Source organism: Panthera pardus, unplaced genomic scaffold (genome assembly GCF_024362965.1).
Source record: "Panthera pardus isolate Hobbes unplaced genomic scaffold, ASM2436296v1 HiC_scaffold_17, whole genome shotgun sequence".
In the NCBI taxonomy this organism is placed as follows: domain Eukaryota; kingdom Metazoa; phylum Chordata; class Mammalia; order Carnivora; family Felidae; genus Panthera; species Panthera pardus.
In genome coordinates, this window is record NW_026526732.1 from 40,836,314 (window position 1) to 40,861,948 (window position 25,635).

The 25,635-nt window shown below is 33.5% G+C and overlaps 1 protein-coding gene across 1 annotated transcript in view; it reads left to right on the forward strand.

Moving 5' to 3' along the window:
* TRDN (triadin) overlaps positions 1-25,635 on the forward strand; it is a 388,796-nt gene that overhangs the window by 247,658 nt on the left and 115,503 nt on the right. The window contains exons 18-22 of the mRNA XM_053904527.1: positions 1,691-1,723; positions 1,844-1,870; positions 3,855-3,881; positions 12,155-12,202; positions 22,158-22,205. Of these exons, the coding sequence (XP_053760502.1) occupies positions 1,691-1,723; positions 1,844-1,870; positions 3,855-3,881; positions 12,155-12,202; positions 22,158-22,205 (183 nt within the window). The remainder of the gene's footprint in view (positions 1-1,690; positions 1,724-1,843; positions 1,871-3,854; positions 3,882-12,154; positions 12,203-22,157; positions 22,206-25,635) is intronic.

Below are 25,635 nucleotides of genomic sequence, written 5' to 3' on the forward strand. Positions count from 1 at the left end.
CTAACCCTATATTCTTATTTTGCTTTTACTTTTCTAGTTGTCACAATTAAGAAGTTTTTTCTTTAGTTAAAAAAAAATCATGATAGGGAAACAGTGAAGAGTACATGGAGCCTTCCTATACATAGTTTTGAAAATTCTCATGATCTATAATTTTTTCAAAATAAAAAGTAAAAAAAAATCAATCATAGATATGATTTGGCAGTTTTATAAATTTATATTTATTAAAAATAATTCAATAATTACATCCTGAATTATCCTATATAAGTGCTCTCAACAGCATTTTTCCTCATGTTGTTCCAAATTAGCACAGGTATTTTTTGCTTGTATGATGGCTTTCTGATGTTGATTGGAAGGCCCCCTTGTTTTACTTTGAAATTTCACATATCGCCAGGATTGAATTTTGATGCATACCCAGATTACTCCCACTATGTTTTTGATGGTCATCACTTTGCAAATTTATTAGAAATGTTACATGATTGGTGCTCCGGTCCCACAGTAAATTAAGCAACATATTTAATTACTCCATGTTTTTCAAACAACTTTTGGGAATGTTCTTACTGTCTTTAATTTTAGCTAAATCACCTAAGTGTCTGCTTTTTGACTTGTAACACTTGGTCAAGTCATTTGTTTTATTTGTTTTACTGCCTGGATGCAACCTTGTGAGTGGGTAAATTGCTCTTTATACTTAACATGACTACACTCTTGATAAACAAATTATACACTTGAGAAGCTCATGAGATGACCAGAGAGATTTGATGGCACTCTATGTTTCTGAAATACAGTTCTTAGAATTCTTTCAACGTAAACATCTTCCAGTCTCCAAAATGTATTCATTGAATGAAACTTAAGAAATCTTCACATACCTTCTCTTTAAAAAATCCAATAATAATATACCTATGTTAAAACATGCCTTGAAAATCTTCTTTTAAATTAATTTGACAACCTTGTCAAGGGGAAAAAAAGGATTGCAGATAATAACACTCTATATAAAATTAGTACTTGCACTTTATATAAAATTAGTGCTTATTATAATAGAAATGCCATCTTACTCTTGAGGCCAGAATAACACTTTGCCTCACACAATATTGACAAGAGTGGATTCTTAAAAAGAAACACTATCTAAAAAGGACCCTATATGGAGCATTTGTCCTAAAAACAAGGGGAGTGTGTTTTGCTTTCCACTGAAAATTCAGTCTATTTTGGTGTTCTCAGCAGAGTCTTTGACTTAACTAAACAAATACCTTTTCAATATAAGAAGATTTCACCTTCGAAGAGGAAGTCCATATGGAATCTGTCCATCTTTATCTGAAAATTATTTTAAAACAGCTGCAATAATTATCCTTTGTGCTTTTTTTATCCCAAATTTATTTGATGTTGATCTAATACAGTAGGAAATTAATTATTTTCCATCCTTTATGGACCCTATTTAATTTTCTTTGCTTTATTAATCATGAAGAATTGCTCTTATATAGAATATTTTTATGCTGTTCTGTGCAGGAACTCAGTGAGGGAAAGAGAGGAAAGATTTAAATATACAGTCTTAGTCTTTTCATAGCAATTATCAGTTGTTGAGCCCAGCATTAGCACATACATGTTTCTTTGTGTTAAAGCAATTAAATTATGACATATAAAATTGGAATAATAATAATGATGGTAATAATAATAACAATGATAATATTGTTCCTTTCAGAACAGGAAAAGAAAGAAAAACATGTGGAACCAGGTAACTGTTTTTAAATTCCTCTATCTTACTTTCATATTGTTACTTAATTTGCAACTGAATACTGAATTGCCATAGAATGGCTTGGAATTTTGACTTTTTTGTTTCTTGTCTTTGACACAGCAAAGTCATCAAAGAAGGAACATTCAGGTGAGTTAGTCTGATGTTGCTGGGTTCTTTCTACCATATATGCAATGTTTATTAATGTTGCAGCCTTATGACAAGAAAGGGTAGGAAATCCTTCCATCCCATAGTCTTTGCAAGTTCTTGACACAGAGTTAGCACCAATGAAGTTTTTGAAAATTAAAGCCAAATAATTTGTTACACTCTTGCTACCCAATATATGTCTGTGAGCCAGCAACACCAGGTTGTTAGAAATGCAATATCTCTAGCTCCTTCCTAGACTGACTGAATCAGCATCTGTAGCTTCCTAAGTTCCCCAGTGAATTTTTCAGAGCAGTGTTTAGTGTAAAAAACAATAACCAAAAAAAAGCCCCCCCAAAAAACCCAATACAAAACAAGAGAAAAACCACTTTCTATAAGTGCATCCAATATTGCTTTACCTGTAAAATACGGAATATTCAATTCCAGCAATTACTCTCTCCCTATTCAAAATGTTACTTAATGACATTTCTTGAGTACTCAGGGGACCTGCAATAAAAGTAGAGGCAGATTTTGCCCTCAATATATTTACATTCTAATGGGGGAAAATTGAATTGAGAATCAGACAATCAATAAAACACATATACAAACAATTCTAAAAATGCAGTAAGTATGAATACCAATGGTTTTCTTAAAAGTTTCTAGCATTTAGCCTGCCAATTAGTTATTTCAAAGGAAAATAAATGCAAGTTTCTAAACTTATTTTATTGACTTAATTTTAAAATACTACCTTTTGTTTTTGCCTTCAAATTTCTACTCAAGGAACTTCATTGAGTTTTCGTGTGTGTGTGTGTGTGTGCGCGCGTGTGGCCATAGATTCATATAATGTCCATTATTTTCTCCTCCCATTTTATTGTATTTGAATGGAAATTGCATGTATTCAGTGCTATATAAATACCCATACAAATATAGCTCAACTATTTACTACCCTCTAACACAGACCACAGAAAACCCAGGTTCAAAGCTATACTTCTTATTCTTCTAAGTTTGTAAAACTTCCTCAGACAACCCAAATCCATTTAGTTCTTCCTCCAACTAGTTTCCATAGCATCATCCTCTTTCCTTTATAATAGCACTTAATATATGGTCAGAAATTAGAGTGCTTATTTTAATGCCAGGCACACAGTAGGCACTTGATAATGGTTTATTGCATGAAATGAGCAACACCAAATAGAATTACACATTAAAAAATTAAATGGGAATGAGGTTTAAATAATTTCCAAGATGAAATGATCACATACTTCACCATTTCACATTAATGTCGATATTACTTATCCTTTGGGAAGGAATTGTTTTGTTTACCTTACAGAGAACAGAGTATTAACATTTCCCCAAGTAGGCCATAACACATATTCTTATTTAGGCACATATGCAGAAAACTAAAATAAAGTATATATCATGTAAATATATAAAATATAAACCTGGAGAAACAGAGAATGACTATGGGTGTAATGAGTTTCAAGAGTTTTAATAGCTAACCATTATTGTCTAACATTAAACTTGACAAAATACAGTAACTTAAATTGCTTGAAATCATTATCTGTTCATTTCAGGGTATGATTACAGTGTAGCAGCTTTGCAGTAATTAGCTGTATTTTAAAAATTGAAACCATTGGATAATTTATCAATCCACTATGTTCTTTTCATATCACTTGAAGTAAAATGCATTGACTTGTATATAAAAACAATCAGATTCTTAGCTAATTTAAAATGCAAAACAAAATGAATAAGTTGTGAGTGAACATTCTGTGTTGGGAGAAGATATATAAGTATAAAAAATATCTATGTTCATGGCATCTATTTATAATATATAAAAGAAAATGGAACAGTGTTGAATTTTTTCCTTCTCAGACCTGTATTTCCTTAGTTTCCAAGGTTATAGTCTTTTAAAAAATTTAAATAACCTTAAAACTATGTTAGAGACAGTGGCCTTGTAATTAATTTAGATTTTATTATTTCTTGTCTTTAACAGCTCCAAGTGAAAAGCAAATAAAAGCAAGTATGTTGAATAAAACTTAAAATAACAGAAAGAGCATATTTCACCAGCTTACTAATTTAAGTTTTCTGCTTATAGACAATGCTAATGCTAATTTTTGAAGCTGGCTTACCAAATGTTTCTTGATTTTAATATTTGTTGTGCTGAAATAATATACATAATTATTCAAACTTCCCTTTTCTGTGAATTTATTCTTCTTAAAATTTATTTTCATTTGTAAATGTTAATTTCTCCAGATCAGAACTCCTTTTTGAGTGGTTCATAATTTTTGTTTCTTATTTTGCAGAATAAGTGATCTCTTCAGTTTCTTAAACACATCAGACTTAATTTTCCTAACAATTAATCACTTGATCAAACCAACAGGCAACATAATTTGTCTACCAGTGAAAGACATTGTGTCTTGAATGAAATGAAGCCTCCAACAACTTTAACTATTGCTCTTATAAAATCATAATTTCCTTTTAGGGTTTATATCTTCAGATTATGAATATTAACAGATAACTATAATATACCATGACATTTGCATCAATAGTAGCTTTCACTCCATGCTTAGGGACAAATGCTGGTGTCTTTGATGGTTTTTCTCAATTGTATGAAGTACTTAACAGATTGTCATTAATGAAAGTTATTTTAGGCATAAGGACATATATTTGATTTCAGAAAAAATATACTTTAACTTCTCTAAGATTGATATACAAGACTTACTGTCAAACTTAAGTTCTTTGCATGATATAAATATAATTATATTTTTCATTTGGTTTGGAGCTGCATAGGTATGGTATTAATATATAAAACAAATGCATGTTTTATTTGAGATAAAGTATTTCATTGGTGGATATATCAGAGAAAAATTAGAAACATAATGAAGAGTAACTTGGTGGGCATGTCTTTTAAAAAATTACAGTTGGAAGTGTTTATATAGACATTACAGACTTTGATTGAGAGGTGTAACATGAACCTAAAATTCTATTTATATTTTCATGAAAATTTTTAGTTGAATGTAAAGCTGATTGGAACTCTGTATTATGGAATCTTCAGCATGCTAATACTTAGTCTGTAGAAATGCATAATCAAGAAAATATGTAAAACAAAACTGATAATTTTGCAGCACTGGTAGAGAATGTTAGATTGAAGACTATGCTAAAAATGAACATTTTCTTCCCAGAAAAATGTGACATATAGATAAAAATGTTGATTTGCAATAAAACAGCCCTGTTAAGTTCTGCTATCTATGAGGCACACTATCCAATCAAGTTTTGAAGAGATCAGCATCTTTTGCAGGAAATTAGCAAATTAAGTTGCTAAATCATCTTAGACCCAATATAAAAGTTTCAAAAGAATTAATACTCAACTCTTCATACAGTTGAAAAATTTAGACTTGACATGGGCATTATCGCTCAATACAAAAATTAATTACAGATAATTCATAAATTGCTTAAATTCTCTACTAACAGTGTGACCATCCATTTATTCAACTAAGAGTTGCTTTTCGGTCTTGAAACCATACAACAGAATTTTTACACATCTGCTATGCACAGTAGGCCATTACTTTATTGTAGGCAATAACTTTATTGCCTAAGGTAAAGATTGCTCTTCATTACAAATACTCTTGAAAATTCCTCATATAATATGGTGCACATAGGTTTTTGTATATAACCTAAACATTTGGGATATGATTTATGGTATCCTAAGTTATGAGAGCAAATGAGAGTGAGATGTATAGTTTAATTAACATAAATTAAATATTTATGTGATAAAATTGCTTGGTGTTGAATTAAAAAGGAGAGGTGAGATTGACAGGGTTAGTGCAAGTCCATCGAAAAATAAAAGGTAGTTGGTCATTAACACTTCATTCCAGGAAATAACTAGAATGTTGGTTGAATTTGTGGTGTGGAACTATTTGTTCTAGGTGCCGGAGGAAATCAAAATCACTGTAGGAAAAATACTGGAGGACACAGACAAACTCGGGAGCTCTCTTAGTTCATGGTGGAGGTCGTCATTGTACCATGAACTTGAAGGAAACAAAATATTTCAAATTCTAGAAGGTAGTACTATGGAGGGGCACTTAATACCTCTCTATATAAAGTTATGTGTCAGGGGTTATGTGGGTAGAAGAAGACTGTCTTGGACTTAGCAGGCATGCCAAACCTAGATTTACAATTTCTGCAAGTCAACACAAATTCTTTTATTATAGGACATACAAAAATGCTTCAACACACCCAATTCCCTTCTATACAGTCCATTGTAGCTGCTTTCCCACATGCTGGATAGCAACATAGGAGTTGACAATATGATTAACCATTTCCAAACAGGAAAAGATCCAAATAAGTAGATTTTTAAGCCCTGGGTCATTTCAGGTCTTTAATGTTCTCCTTGGTGAATCTTCAAGAGGGAATGCAGTACACAATGCTTAGCAACTATATTTGACCACATCACATCCTTTTTTTCCCTCCAAGAACACTTCAGTGACCAGTGTGCCTCAAGACCTTGGAAACACATCTGTATATTACTTCCTTCTTCGTATCAAGGACCACAGGGCTCTGATCATGTATTCTGTGTGCATGTTCTTCCAGCCTCTGGTCAATCTGAATTTTGAGCAAAAAAGGCTCCAAAGTCCAGTCATTTTTAATTGTTTTTAAAATAATTTTAATTGAAATGTCAATAGTCATGCATTTTTCTTCCTTTGATCTTAGTACTGCATTTGACTTGTGTATGCTCAGCCACCAAGCCTGTGTTTATTACCTTAACTACACTTCAATACCTAAATGTGTGAGTCTGATGATTATCGCTTGATCTACTAATACATGCCAAGATTCTTCAGGAGAAACCAATACACAGAATTTAAAAGTAAAGTTCCTTTGGGGCACCTGACTGGCTCAGTCAGTGGAGCATGTGAATTTTGACTTTGGGGGTGTGAGTTTGAGCTCCACATTGGGTGTAGAAATTGCTTTTAAAAAAAGGGGGAAAAAAGTCCCTTTTGAATCCATTAAGGGTATACTATTAGAAGAGTACTTGGGGACAATTTACATTAGTTAGAAAAGTGGCATGGCTTTTGGGAATCAGTTACATACTCTGTAATGGAAGTTACTGGGGGAAAATATCTATGGACCTGAACAATAGCTCTGATGTCAATAAGGTGTGTCTAGAACACAGACTGCATGACATGTATGGCCCTGTATGTCAATTGGTGAAGACAGTCTTCATATTCATATTCATATGAATAATTATTATTAGCACTTCCTTTCACTTGCTCAATTTTGATAATAAATTATAATATCACAACTCAAATTACAGACAAGGCTGACTGAATAAATTCAAAATAGGACTAATACAATACTAACAAAATACAAGCTACACACTTGGAAACGATATTTGTAGCACACATAAGTAACAAGAAGTGAGTAGCAAAAATTAAATAACTCTAAAAATGAATACAAGACATTTATAGAACAGTGGACAGAAAAAAAATGGGTAAAAAGATATAAGTAAGCATCAAAAAAAGCCCACAAATGTTTTATAAGCATATCAAAAGATGTTTAGTCTCTTAGTATAATGGAATTTTAATTAGAAGCACAATGGGATACTATTGGACATGTGCCAGATTGACCAAAAAAGAGGAAAATTATTATTCTGGGAATGGTAATCATATGAAGCAATGGAAACTCACCATACACTGTTGGTATGAATGTAAAATCTGGGAGAACATTGTGGCATTTATCTGGAAAAATTAAACATAAGAAAATGCTATGAACTAATGATTTCACTTCTAAGAAAATTCTTCAACATGTGCACCAGGAGACATGTGTGGGAATGTTTAAAGCAGGATTATTTATAACAGCACAAAAATCAGACATGACCTAATGTCCATTGGCAGAAGGATGAATATATAATTGTTAGAATGTACATATAGTGGAATACTGTACAGCAGTTAAAATTAATCAGCCACAGCTACTCATGTCAACATGGCTTCCATAAAAAGTTAAACAACGATTCTGAAGCAGTGCCAAAAATGAAAACTAGTTAAGCGTACTCCATAGGCAGGATCTAGGGCAGAGGTTTAAGAATACACAGAAGCAAAGCAAAGAAGTGATTTAATTGGCTGTAACTTAAATGTTTGCCTTGTTTGGGAAGGTTTAGTTATTTGGATGTCATGATAGTTGCTCTTGAGTTTTAGTTTCTCAGATTCCAGAAAAATCTAGAAGACTCTGGCTTTGGTTTGTTTCTATAAGCCACCAAAATCGCTAGAGCTACCCCAGTCTAAGAGCCTCTGTATGTGACTATTTTAACACTGCATCTCAACATGATGTTTTGAAAGAAGCAAATTACAAGAATTAAACAATATAAATCAATATTTATAAAGTTATCTCACTAAACAATATAGTTCAATCTATGAAAAATGGTCTTGTCTTTGTTTAGAGATAAGTACATGTAATAAACAACTGTGGTAAAAAATAAGAAAATGATTAATATAAAATTTAGGACAATAATAATTCTGAGATGAAAGAAAAAGCATGAGGTAGTGGAATGAGTAAGAGGTTTCAAAAGCTTTGGTGATATTTTATTTCTTAAGCTTGCTGGATGTTACAAAGGTATGCATTTTTTATTACCATTCATTAAAGTGTGCACATATGTTACATGCTTTTGTGTCTTTCATTTATATAATATTTTTCATAATTAGTCAGGTTTTAAAAAAACAGAGTGAGAAAACAGAATTGGTGACACTGTCCCAACTCCCTGGAGGCTGTGATGGACCACAGAGAGAGGAGGCAGCTGAGGTGGGAGGTGTATAGAAGTGAAGGATGTGGTTGTCTGCAGTTATAAAGAGTGACATATTATGTTTCTGAACTGATGTGAAAGTGTCACTGAGGTGGAAAACTGATGAGGTAGCAGATAGAAGCAATATTTGCAAGAAAAAGACCTTGACTTGGCAGAAGGAGAAGGGAGGCAGGATGGACTGGTATTAAATTGGGGTGGGGACCCGCCATCCTTTGGGATTGAAAAGAAAACAAATGGTGCAGGTATGTGCTGGTGAGGTGGTGAAAACAGGAGGTAGTGTAGTCTGCTTTTATTTTCTCCCTGAATTTCTCAACAGCAGCTTGCCTCTACACTGCAGGATATTGGAAGTTTGAGGAGGGGAGAGAAGGCATGAACCAGTTGTCTAGAATGGGAAAACAATTTCTGTAGGTCTGTGCTAGTATTGCTGATCAGTGCTGAACACTCCCCTTAACTACTGAAATGTGACAACTCAAGTGAGACCTGAAGCAGGAGGAGGGCCTTCCTCAAGTTTGGATGGCTGCTCAGGTGGCAGACATAAAGTAGTTTTGTGTTTTGAGGGTGTCATGGGCTGAATTGTGTCACTGCAAAAGATATCCTAAAGTTCTAAGTCGGTACCTATGAGTGTGATTGAATCAAGTTAGGATGAGGTCATATGGATTAGAGTGGGCCCTGAATCCAATGACTGGTGTCTTTAGAAGGAGAGGAAGATTTGGAGATGCTCAAATTCATACAGAGGGAGGAAAATCATATGAACAGAAAAGGAGGAATTGGGGTGAGGCAGCTATAAATCAGTAAATGCCAAGGACCACCAGAAGCTAGCAAGAGGCAAGGAAGGATTCTTTCTATGAGAGTTCCAAGATAGCTTCAGAGTATGGCCCTGACAGCACCTTAATTTTGGACTTCTTGCCTCCAGAACTTTGAAAGAATAAATTTCTGATGTTTTTAGCCACCGAACAGTTTAAAAGCAGCCTGAGAAACTACTGACAACTGTAAAAGCAGATCACTAAGTGAATGATTTAACCATGGCTCATTTAAATATTGATAAGACTAATGAGCAGGAGCAGTGAAAAAGGGGTAAGGTCAAAAGAACAAAAGTATTGATGGAGTCAGATACTATTTGGAAAAGGTTCTTTTTAAAAAATTTTTTAATGTTTATTTTTGAGAGAGAGCGACAGAGTGTGAACAGGGGAGAGGCAGAGAGAGAAGGAGACACAGAATCTGAAGCAGGCTCCAGGCTCTGAGCTGTTAGCACAGAGCCTGATTCAGGGCTTGAACTTATGAACTGCCAGATCATGACCTGAGCTGAATTCGGATGCTTCACTGACTGAGCCACCCAGGTGTCCTTATTTGGAAAAGATTCTTGAGTAAGTGAGCTGTAAAATGAAGAATGGTGCCAGAGAATAGGATTTGGGGGATCAAAGTTTTGGAAGCAAAGTCCAAGAGTATGTTGGTAGATGGCAGGAATCTTGTTTTAAGTGAAGAGGTCAAGGAAATGAGAGATCAAGCATACATATGAACTGTGTGTATGACTCCCAATCCTAGTTAAATATTAGAGTACCTTGGAAAGCTTCCAAATATATGAATACCCAGGGCTCCTTTCAGATTCATTAACTCAGAATCTCAAAGCTTTCAAAACTCTATAGCTCACCATAGACCTACTACATCTGACACCCATGGACTTGTAACAGCCCCCAACTTATTCTAATGCTCAACCGTGATTGAGAGGGGTTCTTAATGAAATCTCACAATAGTAGAGGAAGACAACTCTGTGCAAAAATACTCAATGAGGGATGGTGCTAGAGTATAAGGTTAATAATGACAATAAGAGGAGGGATCAAGCCAGGTACAAACTGATAGTGTACACTTCAAAGGAAATGAGATTTACAGAAAGCCAAGAGATAACAACCATTGAGAAATAATAGACACTTTGGTATGTAAGGGTTGGGAAAACAAACATTCTCCAGTTTAGAAGACTACTTGCAGAGTTGCAGAGGCCTTAGGGAGCTAGGGGGCGGTTAAAAGAAGACAGCAAAGCTCATGCTCTGAATAGAGGCTGAGGATACTGGTGCATATACTGTAGTGGAGAGTTGGAAGGACTTTGGTAAGGATCTGTTTTTAGGAGAAATGTGAACTCTGTTTTCTGCCGGAAGCCTAGGTTCATGGTGGTAACTGAGGTAAACACAAATGGGGATCACAGAAGGATTCAGCTTGATGGTCTCTTAGGGGATATTTAGTAATCAGTTTCCAAACTATGGTCTGGACCAAAGGCATAAGCATCACCTGAGAAAAGATTAGAAATGTAAATTCTCAGGACATGCCCTAGACTCATTGAATCACAAACCATCCAGGCTATGTCTGCGTTTTAACAGCCCACGGCGTGACTCAGATGCATGCTGAAGTTTGAGAACCACTAGTGTAAAGTCTTTATCTGGAAGGTGTACAACAGCCAGGGGTCTACATAGTCCTGGAGCTCAGGGTCTTAAGAAAGCCTGGAAGAGGTTATTTACATGACTTCTTGCATAGGCTCAAATTGTAAAGCTCATGATATCTAATATGGTAGAATTAAGGCCTGAACATGAGGTGAAGGCCTCTTCTGACATCTGATCTTTCTCACAGCCCAAGATCTATGGCATAAGGACGGAGGGAGAAGGGGCATGAAGAGTCCTGTTGTGTGGTTGTTCCTAGAGCTCAGCTGCTGAGTGCATATGAGTGAGGGGGATACGTACACATACTAATGAAAATAAAAGTAAACATAAAAATACAGGTGGCCAAGGAGAACAACATCAAAAAATAAAAAGTCAGTAAAATGAGTAAATAAAGATTTGTAAATATTCACCAGTTCATTGTTATTTTTGTTATTTTCCTATAGACTGAAGAAAGTTCTTTCAATTAGCTATGATTCGAGATCCAAAATTTTGTACTAGGACCAGCATTTCAGATTATGTCTTCCAGACAGCTCTTTTATATACCACACCAGATAAACTACATGAGAAATCACAAGAGGCCACTTTGGCCTTTAAAAAATTTTCTCTCTCTCCAAGCAATATTCAAATGGAATTTTCCATAATATTACAGCTAATCTTTTATAATATAGAGCTAATTGATGGAGATCAAATACTGCTTGCCATCCCCATAATTAAAGGCTAAGCGAAAAAGTCCTCTTCCACACAACTCATACATCATTTTACATTTGAATATAAACTAATTAGTATTCCAGTGTATTTTGTGAAATAAGCCACCTTGTTTTATGGCCACTACTTACATAGGCATTAAAATTTAATACCGCAGAGCAGTATGTGGGAGAGATAAGAGAGTTCATTACTTTAAAAATATGTAAGTACTTTATAGAGTGGCTCTTCTTTGCTGCTTGCTTTGCTCTCAGGCGCCACACATATTTTATCTTTTGGGCACTTTTAGTCTTGTCTGACTTACAATACCATAAGATATCGACCTGGCATCTCTGATATCCATTTCTCATTCTTTAATATCTGAATTTGCAGAAACTGAACGAGCCAAAGAAGAGGCTGGTGCTGCCTCAACTAAAAAAGGTAAATGCAGCTTGAAGAAAAAGATGTCATGGCTATAGCTTATTTCTGCTAAGGTTCCTAACTTAATGTATTGTTTGGTGCTTATAAAAGAGGTCTAATTTATTGATTTTGCTATTTCATTGACACAGAAACAAACCCACTTTGCATAAGATTTATGGTATCCATGTTAACAAGGCTTTTGTGTTCAGTGTTCTAGTGCCAATGGTTTCACTTCTTTAAGGTCAGAAACTAAAATGAGTAATTATAGTCCACTTGAAAGTTAGTTTTCAAAAAATTGAAGAAATGCTGCTATTCAAGCTGAATAGGATCCCAATCATCTGGAGAGTATTCAGGTTCAATATACTGCCTTAGGAAGACAGGGCTTGAACAAATGAAATATGGACTAGTAGAGCTTATGTGAACAATGTTCACTTTGTGCTTGCATAATATTAAATTAGAAAATATTAAATTGAAATGCTCACTTGGGGATATTTTGCTCAAAAAATATTGGGAAGGTAGGAATTTAAGTTTTCAAAGTTATTTCTCTTGTCATATCTAATCAGAGGCCTACATATATGAATTTTGATGCCTTTTAGGAGACATTTAAATAACATGTTTAAAACAGTAATATACATTAAAAGTAATCATCATGATGAAAAGTTTTACATATTCCCTATTCAAAATAATCTGGAACAATTCTACAATTTGTGATTCTTCTTTACAAATAGAAATGAAGTCAGCAATATATCCAATGTTTTCAGAAGTATCTCAAGAGACAATTTAACAACCTTATACTTAACATACACTCACATACACACGCACACACACAAACCTACACACATACCATTTCACACATACTTCCCTAAAACAACATCACCTTTTACTCCTAAAAAACTCTCTATTGCATATGCTTTATAAAGAGAATATATATCAGCACTCTAGGAAGACATAAAATGTAAATAACACATATCCACATTCTCAATACCAAGTAATTTATATATGTATAATATTATATATGTGAATATAAATATATATTATATATATGAATATAAATGAACACATGGATATAAATTAATATAATATAAATTTATATATTAGTTAATAAATCATAATATAAATTACTATATTTAATTAATATATACATTAATGTATAAATTAGTATACATATGTATGTCTAAGACAAAAATTAGATAAAGAATACTTTAAGAAAAGATATAAATTTTTGTAAAGTAATAATTAGAAGCTAGAGTTACTGAAATTAATGGATGCCTTCTCTTAAATACAGGTCTATTTATTATTCTAAATTTACCACACATAGGAATAAAATGTTTCCTAATTATATCTTTTTCTAATAACCTAAGCTATTTTTGATAAGTGATTGAAGTAAATTTAGCTCGGTATCAATGTGTCCTAAGCGATAGAGTCATATATCATCGAAGTCACTTTAATGTATCTCATTCTTTTGTGGTGTCTTATTTTCAGATCAGTTTTCCTTGTTGGCATTAAGTGGAATGTGGGTAATACTTGCTTGTTTCAGAAAGGATGATGCCATGGTATCATGAAAAGGCTGAAGGTCTATAGATTCAGGAAAAGTCATTAATATAGGGAAGGGTACAAGTGTACATGGGTCCAGGAAGTGAATATGACACCAGCATATGGATATGTGTTAAAAGCAAGAACAAAAGCAAGGCAAAGTTGTAGTTCAGAATTGGTAGCCAAGAGTGAGGCTAATGGGGTGTCCAAGTAGCGATATTTGGGTTTCATTTGGAATTAGATTTCAAATACAGAGCCTTAGGAAATTCCTCATTATGAAAGGCAACCTGGAGACAGAGTTAAGAAGAGAAAATTTGAGGCACCTGGGTGGCTCAGTCGGTTAAGTGCCCGACTTCGGCTCAGGTCATCATTTCACAGGTGATGGGTTCGAGCCCCATGTCGGGCTCTCTGCTGACAGCTGAGAGCCTAGACCCCGGTTCGGATTCTGTGTCTCCCTCTCTCTCTTCCCTTCCTCCTCTCATGCTCTCTCTCTGTCTCTGAAAAATAAATAAAAATGTTAAAAAAAATAAAAAAATAAACTAAAAAAAACAAGGAAAGATTCAACTACTTGGAGGTTGAGCCCTGCACAGACTCTCAATTACTTGGAGCCTGGATATTTAAGATAGAAATACAAACACACATAGTTTGAGTCCAATCAGGTCAAATTGGAGTGAACAAAGGTACTTAACTGGGACTAAACCATCACTTTGTTAACTCACTGGGAACTTCAACCAAAAATGGTCCCTGAGTTTATAGTATGGCAAACATTTCGGTTGGGGTTAAGTACACCTGATTGCTAGACTTAGAGTGAAATGAAAAAAAGAACTAATCTTTTTATGAAAATAAACTATTGGCACCAATTACTTTGCTTCTAGTAAATCTTAGGTCTCATGCCTCAGTTCTTAACTTAAGTATGTTTCTGCACATTGGGTTTGCCTGCAACCACAGCACGGCAGAAGCAAGTGATCCTTCCAAAGCTGTCATAAATAAATGGAAATTCAGGTAGTGCTTTTCCAATTTAACAACTTACAAAAAATAGAAGTCAACATATACTTCATTCATTTGTCAACTAGTTTTTCTGTCCCCTACACCCTCACTGACAATCAGCCACACAAAACAATAGATACTGTTTCATCATAGATTTAGCCCCTAATCTCCACAACAACATATTTTACAAGATGTTCAACTTGTAGTCTTTTCAAAAATAAGTAGAATAAGAAAATTATGTAGGGGTTATTTTTGTTTTCAAAACTTTGGAAATTGTTTTTCTGCATTGAGGTTTGAACTAGGAACTGTATATGCAATGTTAGGTGGAAATTACTAATTTTGCAAGTGTTTTAAAATTTTCACAGTTAAAAAAAGTTTATTTTAAATTAATTGCAATGTGCCAATTTATATATCTAGTATAAATTGTTTGACCTTAAGCCAGATTTTAAGTCATATTTTCTTTGAGGATATATATATATATATATATATATGGTCATCAATATATCATCTTACTAACTTAAATTTGTTTTGCAGTATTCAAATCATTTTTACTTTCATTTGACATATATTTATGGTTTACACACTGTATACAGAATTAAGGGAAAATGTAGATGTTAATCTTGTTATTGAACAACTTAAAATACTGAAAAATAGGAATTTAAGTTGTTTAAACCTCATTTTTTGCCATCACATAAAAGTTTTCTATGTAATTATAGTTTATGGTTTAAAGCCAACAGGGTAAGAAATAAATACAGATAGATTTCCAGAGGAGTTTAAAAATTATTTGTACCTGGGGTAAAGCAAAGATTTACTACCTAAGATGACTTTAGAGTTAAGTCTTAAATAACAGATAGAATTTTGTTACGTAATCATTAGTTCGAAGGGTAACCTGGGTACAGGTAAAACAACAAGGCAGTGGTGGGAAATTTCAGGATGTATATGAGGAATGGCAAGAGAGTTACGGATATGGCATGAATTAATACAGCCTGGGCTAATAATGCTGTAAAGAGGCCTGATTTTAAAATTGGACTCTATTCCATGAGCAACATGGAGTTAATGAAAATTTTAAGTTTAGGAATAACATTCAGACATTTGCTTTAGGAGGAGGTAGGGTAGGTAGGATGCAATAATGTAGGTGACATGTATTAAGACCTGGTATTAATTATGAGATTGCAAAGGAGGGATATTAATAGAATTTGACAACTTACTAGCTTTGGGAGGGAAAAAAGAAATGATTTAATGACAATAAGTTTTCAGACTGGGTGCTAGAAGAATATTATTGATAGTCTTATAAAAATTAAGAAGGAAGATGAGAAGTAGTTTGGGGAGGGAAGGCAAGATTTATTTTAGACATATTAAAGTGCTGGCAGCACATGCAAGTGACTTCCCATAGGTGGTTCCGAATATAAAACTAGAATTTCAGACAATTGCAAGACTGTAGATATAGAGGTGGGTGTCTTCTGCATGGGATTACTGGTGGAAACCGTTAAGAGTCCATGAGCTTGTCAGGAAGAGACAGCCTAGAGTGAGAACAGGGCTGGTGTGGAGTGTGAGGGAAAATTGACATTTGGAGGAAGGAGGGCAAGGAAAGTCAAAGAAAAAAAAAGGACAGAAAAAAGTGACTAGAAAGATGAGGTTAAAGAAAAATAGATGTAATTATGTATAATGTCATAGTCACCACAGGAGAATAAACCATTTTAGTGACAAGGTGGAGGTCACCAAGTCACTGCCAAGCAGATAATTATTGATTTTTAAAATAGAATTTTTGGGGCACCTGGGTGGTTCAGTCAGTTGAGCATCTGACTCTTGATTTCGGCTCAGATCATGATCCCAAGGCTGTGGGATTGAGCCCTGTGTTGGACTCCATCCTGAGAGTGGAGCCTGCCTAAGGTTCTCTATCTCTCTCTGTCTGTCTCCCCTTCCCTCTACCCCTCTCACCCACTCATGTGTGCTCTCTCTCTTGAAATAGAAAATAATAATAAAATAGAATAAAATAAAATAAACACATTTTCAGGGGAATGGCACACTTGAAAGCTAAAGAAGGACAAATTGAGGGAAGAGGTAATGAAACATACAGGCAATCATGCTGAAGGAAATGGATTGGAATAAAAGGAGAAATAGGTTAGTAGCTTGGTGTTCTTAATTTAGAGCCATCTCCCCTTTAATCTCAGAGGTAAAGTGTTTATTGTTCTTGTCAAGACGAGCTTCTCCAGTTGTGTCCCCTTTAATCAGTCACCCATGCATTTTTGTGGTATCATAATCTTTCCCATTATTGATTTTGTTTTGGAAATAGTATTCTCAATTTCAAAACTCCTTTCTTGGTTACTATTTCCCTCTCTGCCATTTTGTCTCCACATTTTATCCAGTCTTCTGGACACTGGAATGCTAGCACCCCTTCCGAGCTCCCGCAAGGATGAGGCTTCTGTCTCTACTGTGGCACTGATGTTCTGGATAATGCTGATGATTTTATCATTGCTAAACCAAAGGAGCCATTCGGTACTCACATAATAGGCTTCTCAGTTTTATTTACCATTTTATCTCTTCTCTAAGCTTCTCTTTTGTTGGCTTATCATGAGAACATAGCCTCCTGGTTCTCCCCCATATCCTCTGACCTTTATTTGTGACTTGTGTTTCTTTTTTCTTTGCTGACCCTTCAATTATTGATGTTCCCAGATTCCATTATTAATCCTCTGAACTTTTCATTTTATATTGTCTCTTTGTGAGATATGTCCACTTTCAAGGTTGAAATTCTGCCCTATATCCTGAAGATTCCCAGTTGTATGTTGCCACTTCAAGACTTCTCTGTGAAAAGGTTTTTTCCCTCAAATTTCAAGCTTATATGTTCAAATGTCCAACAAACACCTTCATATATAACCTGTTTTAAACTAAATTCCTCGTATCTCCTTCCCAACTTGCTTTTCACTATCATTGGTGAAAATACAATCTCTCTTCACTTCACTGGAAAACGGGGGGTGATTTTTTATCTTTCTTTACTTCATCTGATTAATCTCCAAGTGCTGCTGATTTTACCTCCTTAATATTTCTTGAACGTATTTCCTCCTATTCATAACTGTGACTTTCATCTTAATTTAAGCCTTCACTATCTTTTGCTTGAACCACTGTAATGAACTCACTACTGCCCTTAGGCTCTTTATTTTTATTTCACTAATATTCATTTTACCAGAATTTCCCCATAGTCATAGTAAGTTATTAAAGTTATAAAACTGAACAAGTCATTCAATTTAAAACTGTCTTTTTCCAAGTTGACCATGAAATAAAGTCCAACCTTGTTAAAATGACATAAATCCCTCAAGATCTGACCCTTATATTCCTTCTCAACTTCATTTTCAGGTATTCCCTGCTTTGAATGCTACAACAAATACCATATTGCTCATAATTCCAAATTCAGGAATATGATGTAAAATTCAGGAAAGATGGTAGAAGGAAAGGATGGTCTTGTGAATACATTAATTAGTTAGCATCATTTGAGAATTGATGAGAAGCCTCTCTTTCCTGTCTCTCCACTATAACATATATCCAAGGACCTTTGTACCCAAGGTGTAAGACTTTTTATTCCACAATTAATGATTTGTTCCGTTGTTTCAGTCAGTGACATCTCTATGCACTACCTTTAAAATCTGATCAACCCTTGGGCAGATAACATTGCATTCTTGTATCCTTGAAAATAATAGTTTATCATGCTAAGGCTGTAGGTCTACATCCCTGAAGTAATGTATAAATGTCATGTGGGGGACTTTTCAAACTATAAATACTTTCCCACCACTCCTCACTTTTTTACCAGGATTCTAATATATCCCATCTCCAAGTAAGCTTCATTGCTTATGTACAAGCCCTTACTGCTAATGGGAACACATCAGAGCCTTAAGACTGATTAAGGTCAAGAAAGGAGAGATTAAATTGTACTGGAGAAGTGGATCCCTGAAGGAAATTGAAGGGGAGAATAATGAAGTAAAAGCCTGCAGCTACAGGAAAGTAACTTCTCCATCTCATAGTTTAGCTAGGACTATTCCTAATTCAGGCATTACTTTATAAGAGTGTTAGTTGCTTTGTTTCCTTTATATTAGTTGGGATCTCTGAAGAAGTGCAATATAAATCTACTTTTCACCCTAAAGTAAATCCTTCCAAATGTAGAGCAAAGAGAATTTCTCTCAGGACCAAAGGAGATTTCAGGTACCCTGTAGCACAGAAAAAGAAATTGATTAAGGTCTTCTTTTGATTCCAGGAAGTTAGAAAATCCACTTACTTAGATGAGCTATTTATTTCTAAAGTTTACTCTCCATAGGATTAGGCTTGATGAATTTTACATCAGAAGTAGAAGTGAAAGGATCATCATTTCATGCAAAATGTGTTATTTTCTGTACAGATAATCAATATTTTCAGTGACCTTTTCTGAGTAACAAAAAACTACTATAAAGGGGACTATCCTCCTTTATTGAATATGAATGTAGAACCCATCATTGGAAAGAAACTTGTTCTTTTTGTGTAAATCACAAATTGTTTACTTAGAGATATTTACTTTTCAAAGGATTAAAATAAAATAAGCTGACAACTACATATTTGCTATACAATATTTATAATGAGTCTTCTGAACAAAATAATTATGAATAAGACTATATACCCATGGGCTTTATTATAATTACAAATTATCAGTGTTTCATTTCCACTAATGTACCACACATTTTACTAGCTCCTTTATGTAAATAAAGTAAATTCTGACTCTAGTTTGGAATTCAAGGCCTTCTATAATCGGCCCTATCTTCTATTTTTAGATTATTCCATATCTACTTTGGGGAAACCTCTGCTTCAGATTAATTTGTTCACTTTCCTCTATGCATACCTAAGGATTTTTTGCTCCTCTGTCTTTCTTCACATCTTATTGGCTACACCTAAAATCAGTCCTATTCCTAGAAAACCACTAATACCAAAGCTTACCGATTTTCCCTCTCAATGCAAAACATTTCGTATTAAGACATATTGTTTGTCAATTAGCACATTTAATTGCTAAGCAAAAATATATTAATCACTTGTTATATTAGGAACAATGCTAGATACTGTAATAAATGCAAGCAATACGTTTCTAAATATCCCATGTATCAAAGAAAAAAAATGACAGTAAATTTTGGATATATGTTGATCTAATGTATGACAAAAGCATTACATTGAAACTTGGGATGCAGTTAAACAGTGTTAGGGTAAAACTTACACACTTTAACGATATTCATTAGAAAAGTAAAAAATCTGAAAATCGAATATCCAGAAAGCCAATAATTTTTTAATACAGAAAATTAAACCCAAAGAAATCTGAAGGAAAAGAAATTAAAAAATGTAATAATAAAGGCTAATGAAGTAGTAAATTAAGTTGTACAATAGGGAAAGCAAAGCAGTCAAAGTTAGAGTCTCCATAAAACCTAACAAAGCTGATAGACTGTTATGAAAACTTATTTAGGAAAAAAAGAGAAAGCACCAAACATCAATATCAGAAAATTAAAAATAGGCATCATTACAGATCCTACAGAAAATTAAAAATAAGAACGTTTTCCAATAAATGGACTCATATTTTGAATCCATAATCCATATTTGAATCCATAATTCAAATCCATAAATACAGATTCATATTTTGAATCCATAATTAATAATTCTTCCCCAAAGAAATTTCTAGTCAGATAGCTTCACTGGTGAATTCTTTCAAGAATTTAAGGAAAAATTAACACTAATCTTACACTAAACCTTCCAGGAATCTAAAAAGAGAAAAAATTCACTTATTTTATGGAGCTAGAATAACCTTGGTGCTAAAACTTAACAAGAAATAAAAAAGAAACATGCATGCTACCTTCTTTGTGAACATAGAAGGATAGGCCTAAACAAAATATTAGCAGATCAAGTCTGAAAATATGCATGAAGGATAAAATGTCTTAAGGTTGGTTTTGTTTTGGGAATACAATCTTTAAAAAAAAATGAATGTAATTAACCAGGTTAATAGAATAAAGGGAAATTACATTCATCATAGTAAATGCATTTGATATAATTCGTCCCTAGAGTAGAAAGAAACTTCCTTAATCTGATAAGATACCTACAAACCATTGGCAAATATCACACTCAATGGAGAAAAATGGAAAGATTTCCAACTGAGAATTAGAACAACACAAGGATGTCTGTTATTACCACTTCTATTACATATTGTATAGATATTTTAGCCAGTGAAATAAGGTGAGAAAACGAAATAATATGTACAAGAATAGAAAAGTAATGAATAAAACTCATTACTTACTAATGAAATTATTATCTACTTGAAACAATCAAAAAGGTCTACAACTAAACTATTATGACTAATGAGTAAATTTAGCAAGTTTCTGTAAAAAAAAGTTATGTTACCCCCCCCCCCCCGGTTCATGACATTTTTGTTGAAAAGATCATGGCCAGTTACACTGTAGACATTTTTGATTGCTTTGATTATTTCTTCAGAATATTATTCAATATATATTTTTATATACTGTATTTGATTAAACTGAAAGCTAAATCTTTGGCTTAACTGGATTCCAGTTGACTAGTTGGATGCTTTGGCAAGAACACTTCAGAGTACATGACACTGCATATCATTAAGAAGTCAGAATGTCCGGATGTCCCATTATGAATGAATGGTTCTAAGTTTCATCAGTGGTTGTGTTGGTGACAACCACATTGCTTCATTTCAAAGTTGCATTTTTCTCCGTGCAGCTCTGTGGGGCGATACTTGGGTGTGATGGCAATATTCAGTCCCCTCACTCATCTTCATCAAACAGCTGCTAGTATCCTCTGAAGATCCTTACTTGAATCAATTATTTCAGTGGGGTATACTGATTTTGAGTGAATAATTTCTAGTGTTTTGATGTATAAATAGGTAGACAGTGAGTAGTCCATTGAAAGCAATAAATCTTAAAGAAAGCATAGTTCAGGATAAACAGCATCTTATTTCTCTTTTGGTTACCTGTGATTTTGGATGACTTTATTTAACATTTAAATGAATCTCAAGCATGACTACACTGTCCTTTCAGTTGATTAAGTTAAGCTTGAATTTAAAACAGCATCTAGTTGACATTTTCAAGACTCTGAATGACTCCAGCAATAACCTGGATTGTAAATCGATTAATCATAGTCTTGACAAGTAGAATTCCTTGTAGAGCTTGTTTATCAAAGTAGAGTATAAAAGGAGAAAGTAGAAAGGGGTATGGAAAAACTAGTCAGAAGCCAAGAAATTATTTCTTTTTTCTCTAATTCTTTAACATTCAATTTGAAATCGGTTTCAACTGGTTTATAGAGAAATGAGAAAAGTTGAAAAACTCTAAAATAGCTTGTTTAGAAGAAAGAGCTGGCAACGAATGAGTTACAAAATGCATTTTTGAGCAGAAGCAGCATTTCCATCTGGAACTTTTATTTAAACCTTATCTCTGCCTTGCAGCTGTACCTGGAAAGAAGGAAGAGAAAACAACCAAGACAGTGGAGCAAGGTAAAAAAAAATGAAGGAGGTTGACATTATCTTCTTTAGAAAGACAACAACATGAGGAGGAAAGCACTGGATTCAGACAGGAGGAAGACAATAACCGTTCTATCTATTGCTCTCTATCACTGTCCTTGCATGCTTTTCTGTTTCAGGGAGGATGTGAGGCAGCAATCTGGGTTTTTGTTCTTTTGTGTAACTAAACTTTGAGTATAAGTTCAGAGCAGGAAAACTCCAGACTTCTTAATTATATCAGGGAAAATGCTGAAGATGATTGGGAACAAGGAAATGATCTGGGGTAACTGGTAGACATTTTTCTGTTTGCTTTGTGCTTTTACCACCACCTTACTGATCATAGTTTAAAGAATAAAGATGGCACAATTCAACTGATGCAAAAACAACATCTAATGCTTAAAAAATAGTATGTAACACTTAAAGGGGAAAAAACACCAAAAGTAAATTATTTGAGCTTATATTGTGACTTCAGCAAGTGATTCTCCCAAGAGGTCTGAAATTTTAATATTAAAAATCATAATGTTATAAGTAATGCATTTTATTTTTATTTATGCAGCTATATAGTACATATATCACTCCAAAATTTGCTTGATAGAAATGCAAGAGTAGAGTGAAAATATTTAAAGTGATGTTGGGCCTTCTGTTAGAGCTTAGCGTGCTAATAATTTTATTTATGATTCCCCCACTGTTTGTTTTTTCATCTATCATATTTACTAGTTATTGTAATAAAACAGAACTAGTAATACTTTTGTCAAGAGTGAAATCAACATAATTTTTCCTCTGAAATTTGCGAGTAATTAAGTTCCTATTATCAAAAATTTAGCATTTTTGATATGAACAGATCAAGAAAATCCTTTAATTTCTCACATTTCAGAGAAGTTAAAGTTACGAATTCAACTAAGTTAAATGATTGGTCAAATATTTATTTCCTTGGGCTTTTCAAAACAAAATCAGATTACAATTATATTGAAAAGTTTTCAAATCAATTTTGGCTTCTGGGGACTTCCTGAAATTTTAGAATTCAACAGAATGTTTCTATCAACTTCATTTGATGTGGATATTTCCATCTCTGCCAAAGAAAGCAGAGGAATGGTACGACATCCAGTTTTAACTCGTTCACTTAGGCAAGGAAGGCCCTGAGCCTAAATTTCTTCTGGGGGAAAGAAAAAAGAACAAAAACGGAATGACTTCTATCTGACCTGTCTATTCAACAAGATGTAGAGCTCAAACAAGAAAACATGGGAAAAGATATGGAAAATGATAAATTCCTAGATAATTGCACAGTCCTTACATGAGCATATTTCCTTATCAAATCAACTTTACGACAGGTGAGATAAACTATCAAACCGTGTCAATTTAACTGTTTCATAGTTTTTTTTCTTCTAGTATAAAGGTGTTCATTGCTCATCTTTGGCATTTGTAGCTTTGCTTTTAGAGCCAAAGCATATTAAGAGAAGACTGACAACAGTGTAAAATGCCCAACACTAGTACTTGTACCTAAAAAATAAGTGATTTAAACACAGATTGTTTATTTTTCTTACCTGCATGTTGGTGTCAGTTTCATTAATTCTATAATGTTTCCTCAGGTAGGTAGGAGACTAGAATTGGTTCTTAGAAATGTGAACTTACTTCTTCAGATAATTTTACAATTCATTTTTTTATGAAAGATACCTTTTATCATATAAAATCTTAGGCTTTTAGCTTGTATAAAAAATGAGGTTCTTTCAATGGCTCTTTTTATATTGACTTAGTAAATCATTTCAATTTCAATATCGTAAAGCAATAGCTTCATATAGTTCAACTATAAATACCATAAGAAATAGAATATTTGGGTAAATTGCGTATTTTTGAGATGATATGTCTATGACTAATCATTGATATGAAAAATATATTTTGTGATTTAAAAAATCAAAAGTTTATGTAAAATTAAGTCGATGATATTCTACAGATTTCATCAGAGTATTCTAAAATTTATTCATAAGATGAGGCTTTAAATCTATTTTGTACTTCTGCAGTTTTTAGTTATCTGTAGAAGTATAAATAATCTAAAACTAGTATATAAGGCATTGAAGTATGATTAAATAGTTTTTAAAGTCATTTTTATTCATTTAAGCTTGTACTTACAAACTTGCACTTGGGAAAAATATTATTTACAAACTCTTACTAGATTTAAAATACACTTGGTGATCTATATAAAATTGTGTATATTGAACCTCTGTACTTGGTCTGAATTATAATTGTACTCAGGACACATTGATTAAACTAAACTTCACATTATGGGAAATTCATAGAGTGAAAGGTGGCATGAATTTTATTTTAACATAATGTAGTAAACTAGACATCATATCACGTAAGAAGTAGAAATTTAGTTAATCTAACTTCTGCAAAAGTCCAAAAATGTAACTCTATTTTATCTCTAACTCATGATGAACCATGTGTTTTTTTAGTTATTCTTTTTGTGAAGATCTTAAAATGGCTGGACTGGAATTTTGAGTATAAGGAAACACTTTATAAATAATTTCTCTACTTTAAAGGTGTACCTTTAAAGATGTACACACACACACACACACACACACACACACACACAACCACCACCATTAATTATTCCTCCTTGTTTAGAAATCAGTTACCTAGAAGTATCAAGAGATACAAATGTTTAATACAATAAATGTTGCTATCCTTGTAGTGAGAGCTAAGGAATGCCAAAGATAAAACCTTACAACATTTGCTAGGTGCTGTGTGATACCATATGAGAATTCATCTTTAGATATTCTATATTACATCTAGAGAAAGTACATCATGTTTCATTAAGCTTAACTTATTCATTTGTTGATATTTAACTTCTTATAATTAGTGAACATTTTGCTCCTTGGTATTCATTTTCTAAATTGAATTTTCTAAATTGACCTGCTTCCTATATCCCACTTACATTTCTCTTTTCAATCTTGCTTTCATTCAGAAGAAAATTTTTAGTAATATTTGTTTGTTACTAGACAGATAAGCAAAACAGTCACTCTAAGGAAGCATCCACTGGCTTGCTACTTCCTGGGGCAGGGAAGGACATCAATCAAGACAATTAATTTAAAAAATACAATTAACTTTGAAGATCTGAACTCTAGATTGGAGTCACAGCATCTCTCTATTTTTAATTGTCTTCCTTCAAAGTGACTTAAATCCAACAGTGAGAAGGTAAAGGAAATAGTAATAAATTCAATCACTTGCAAATCATTTTTCCTTTTCTTTCATTCATTCACACATATGCATGACTTCACTTAAAGTCTTCTTTAAGAGTCCGTTCTAGAAGTCTGTAACAGTGCTGGAATACAGTATGTGTTCAATGATATCTGTGGGTTGAATGAAAACCGAGGGATTTTTGAAGAAAGGACTATTAGGTGATCCAGATTTGAATGAACATGGCCTCTAA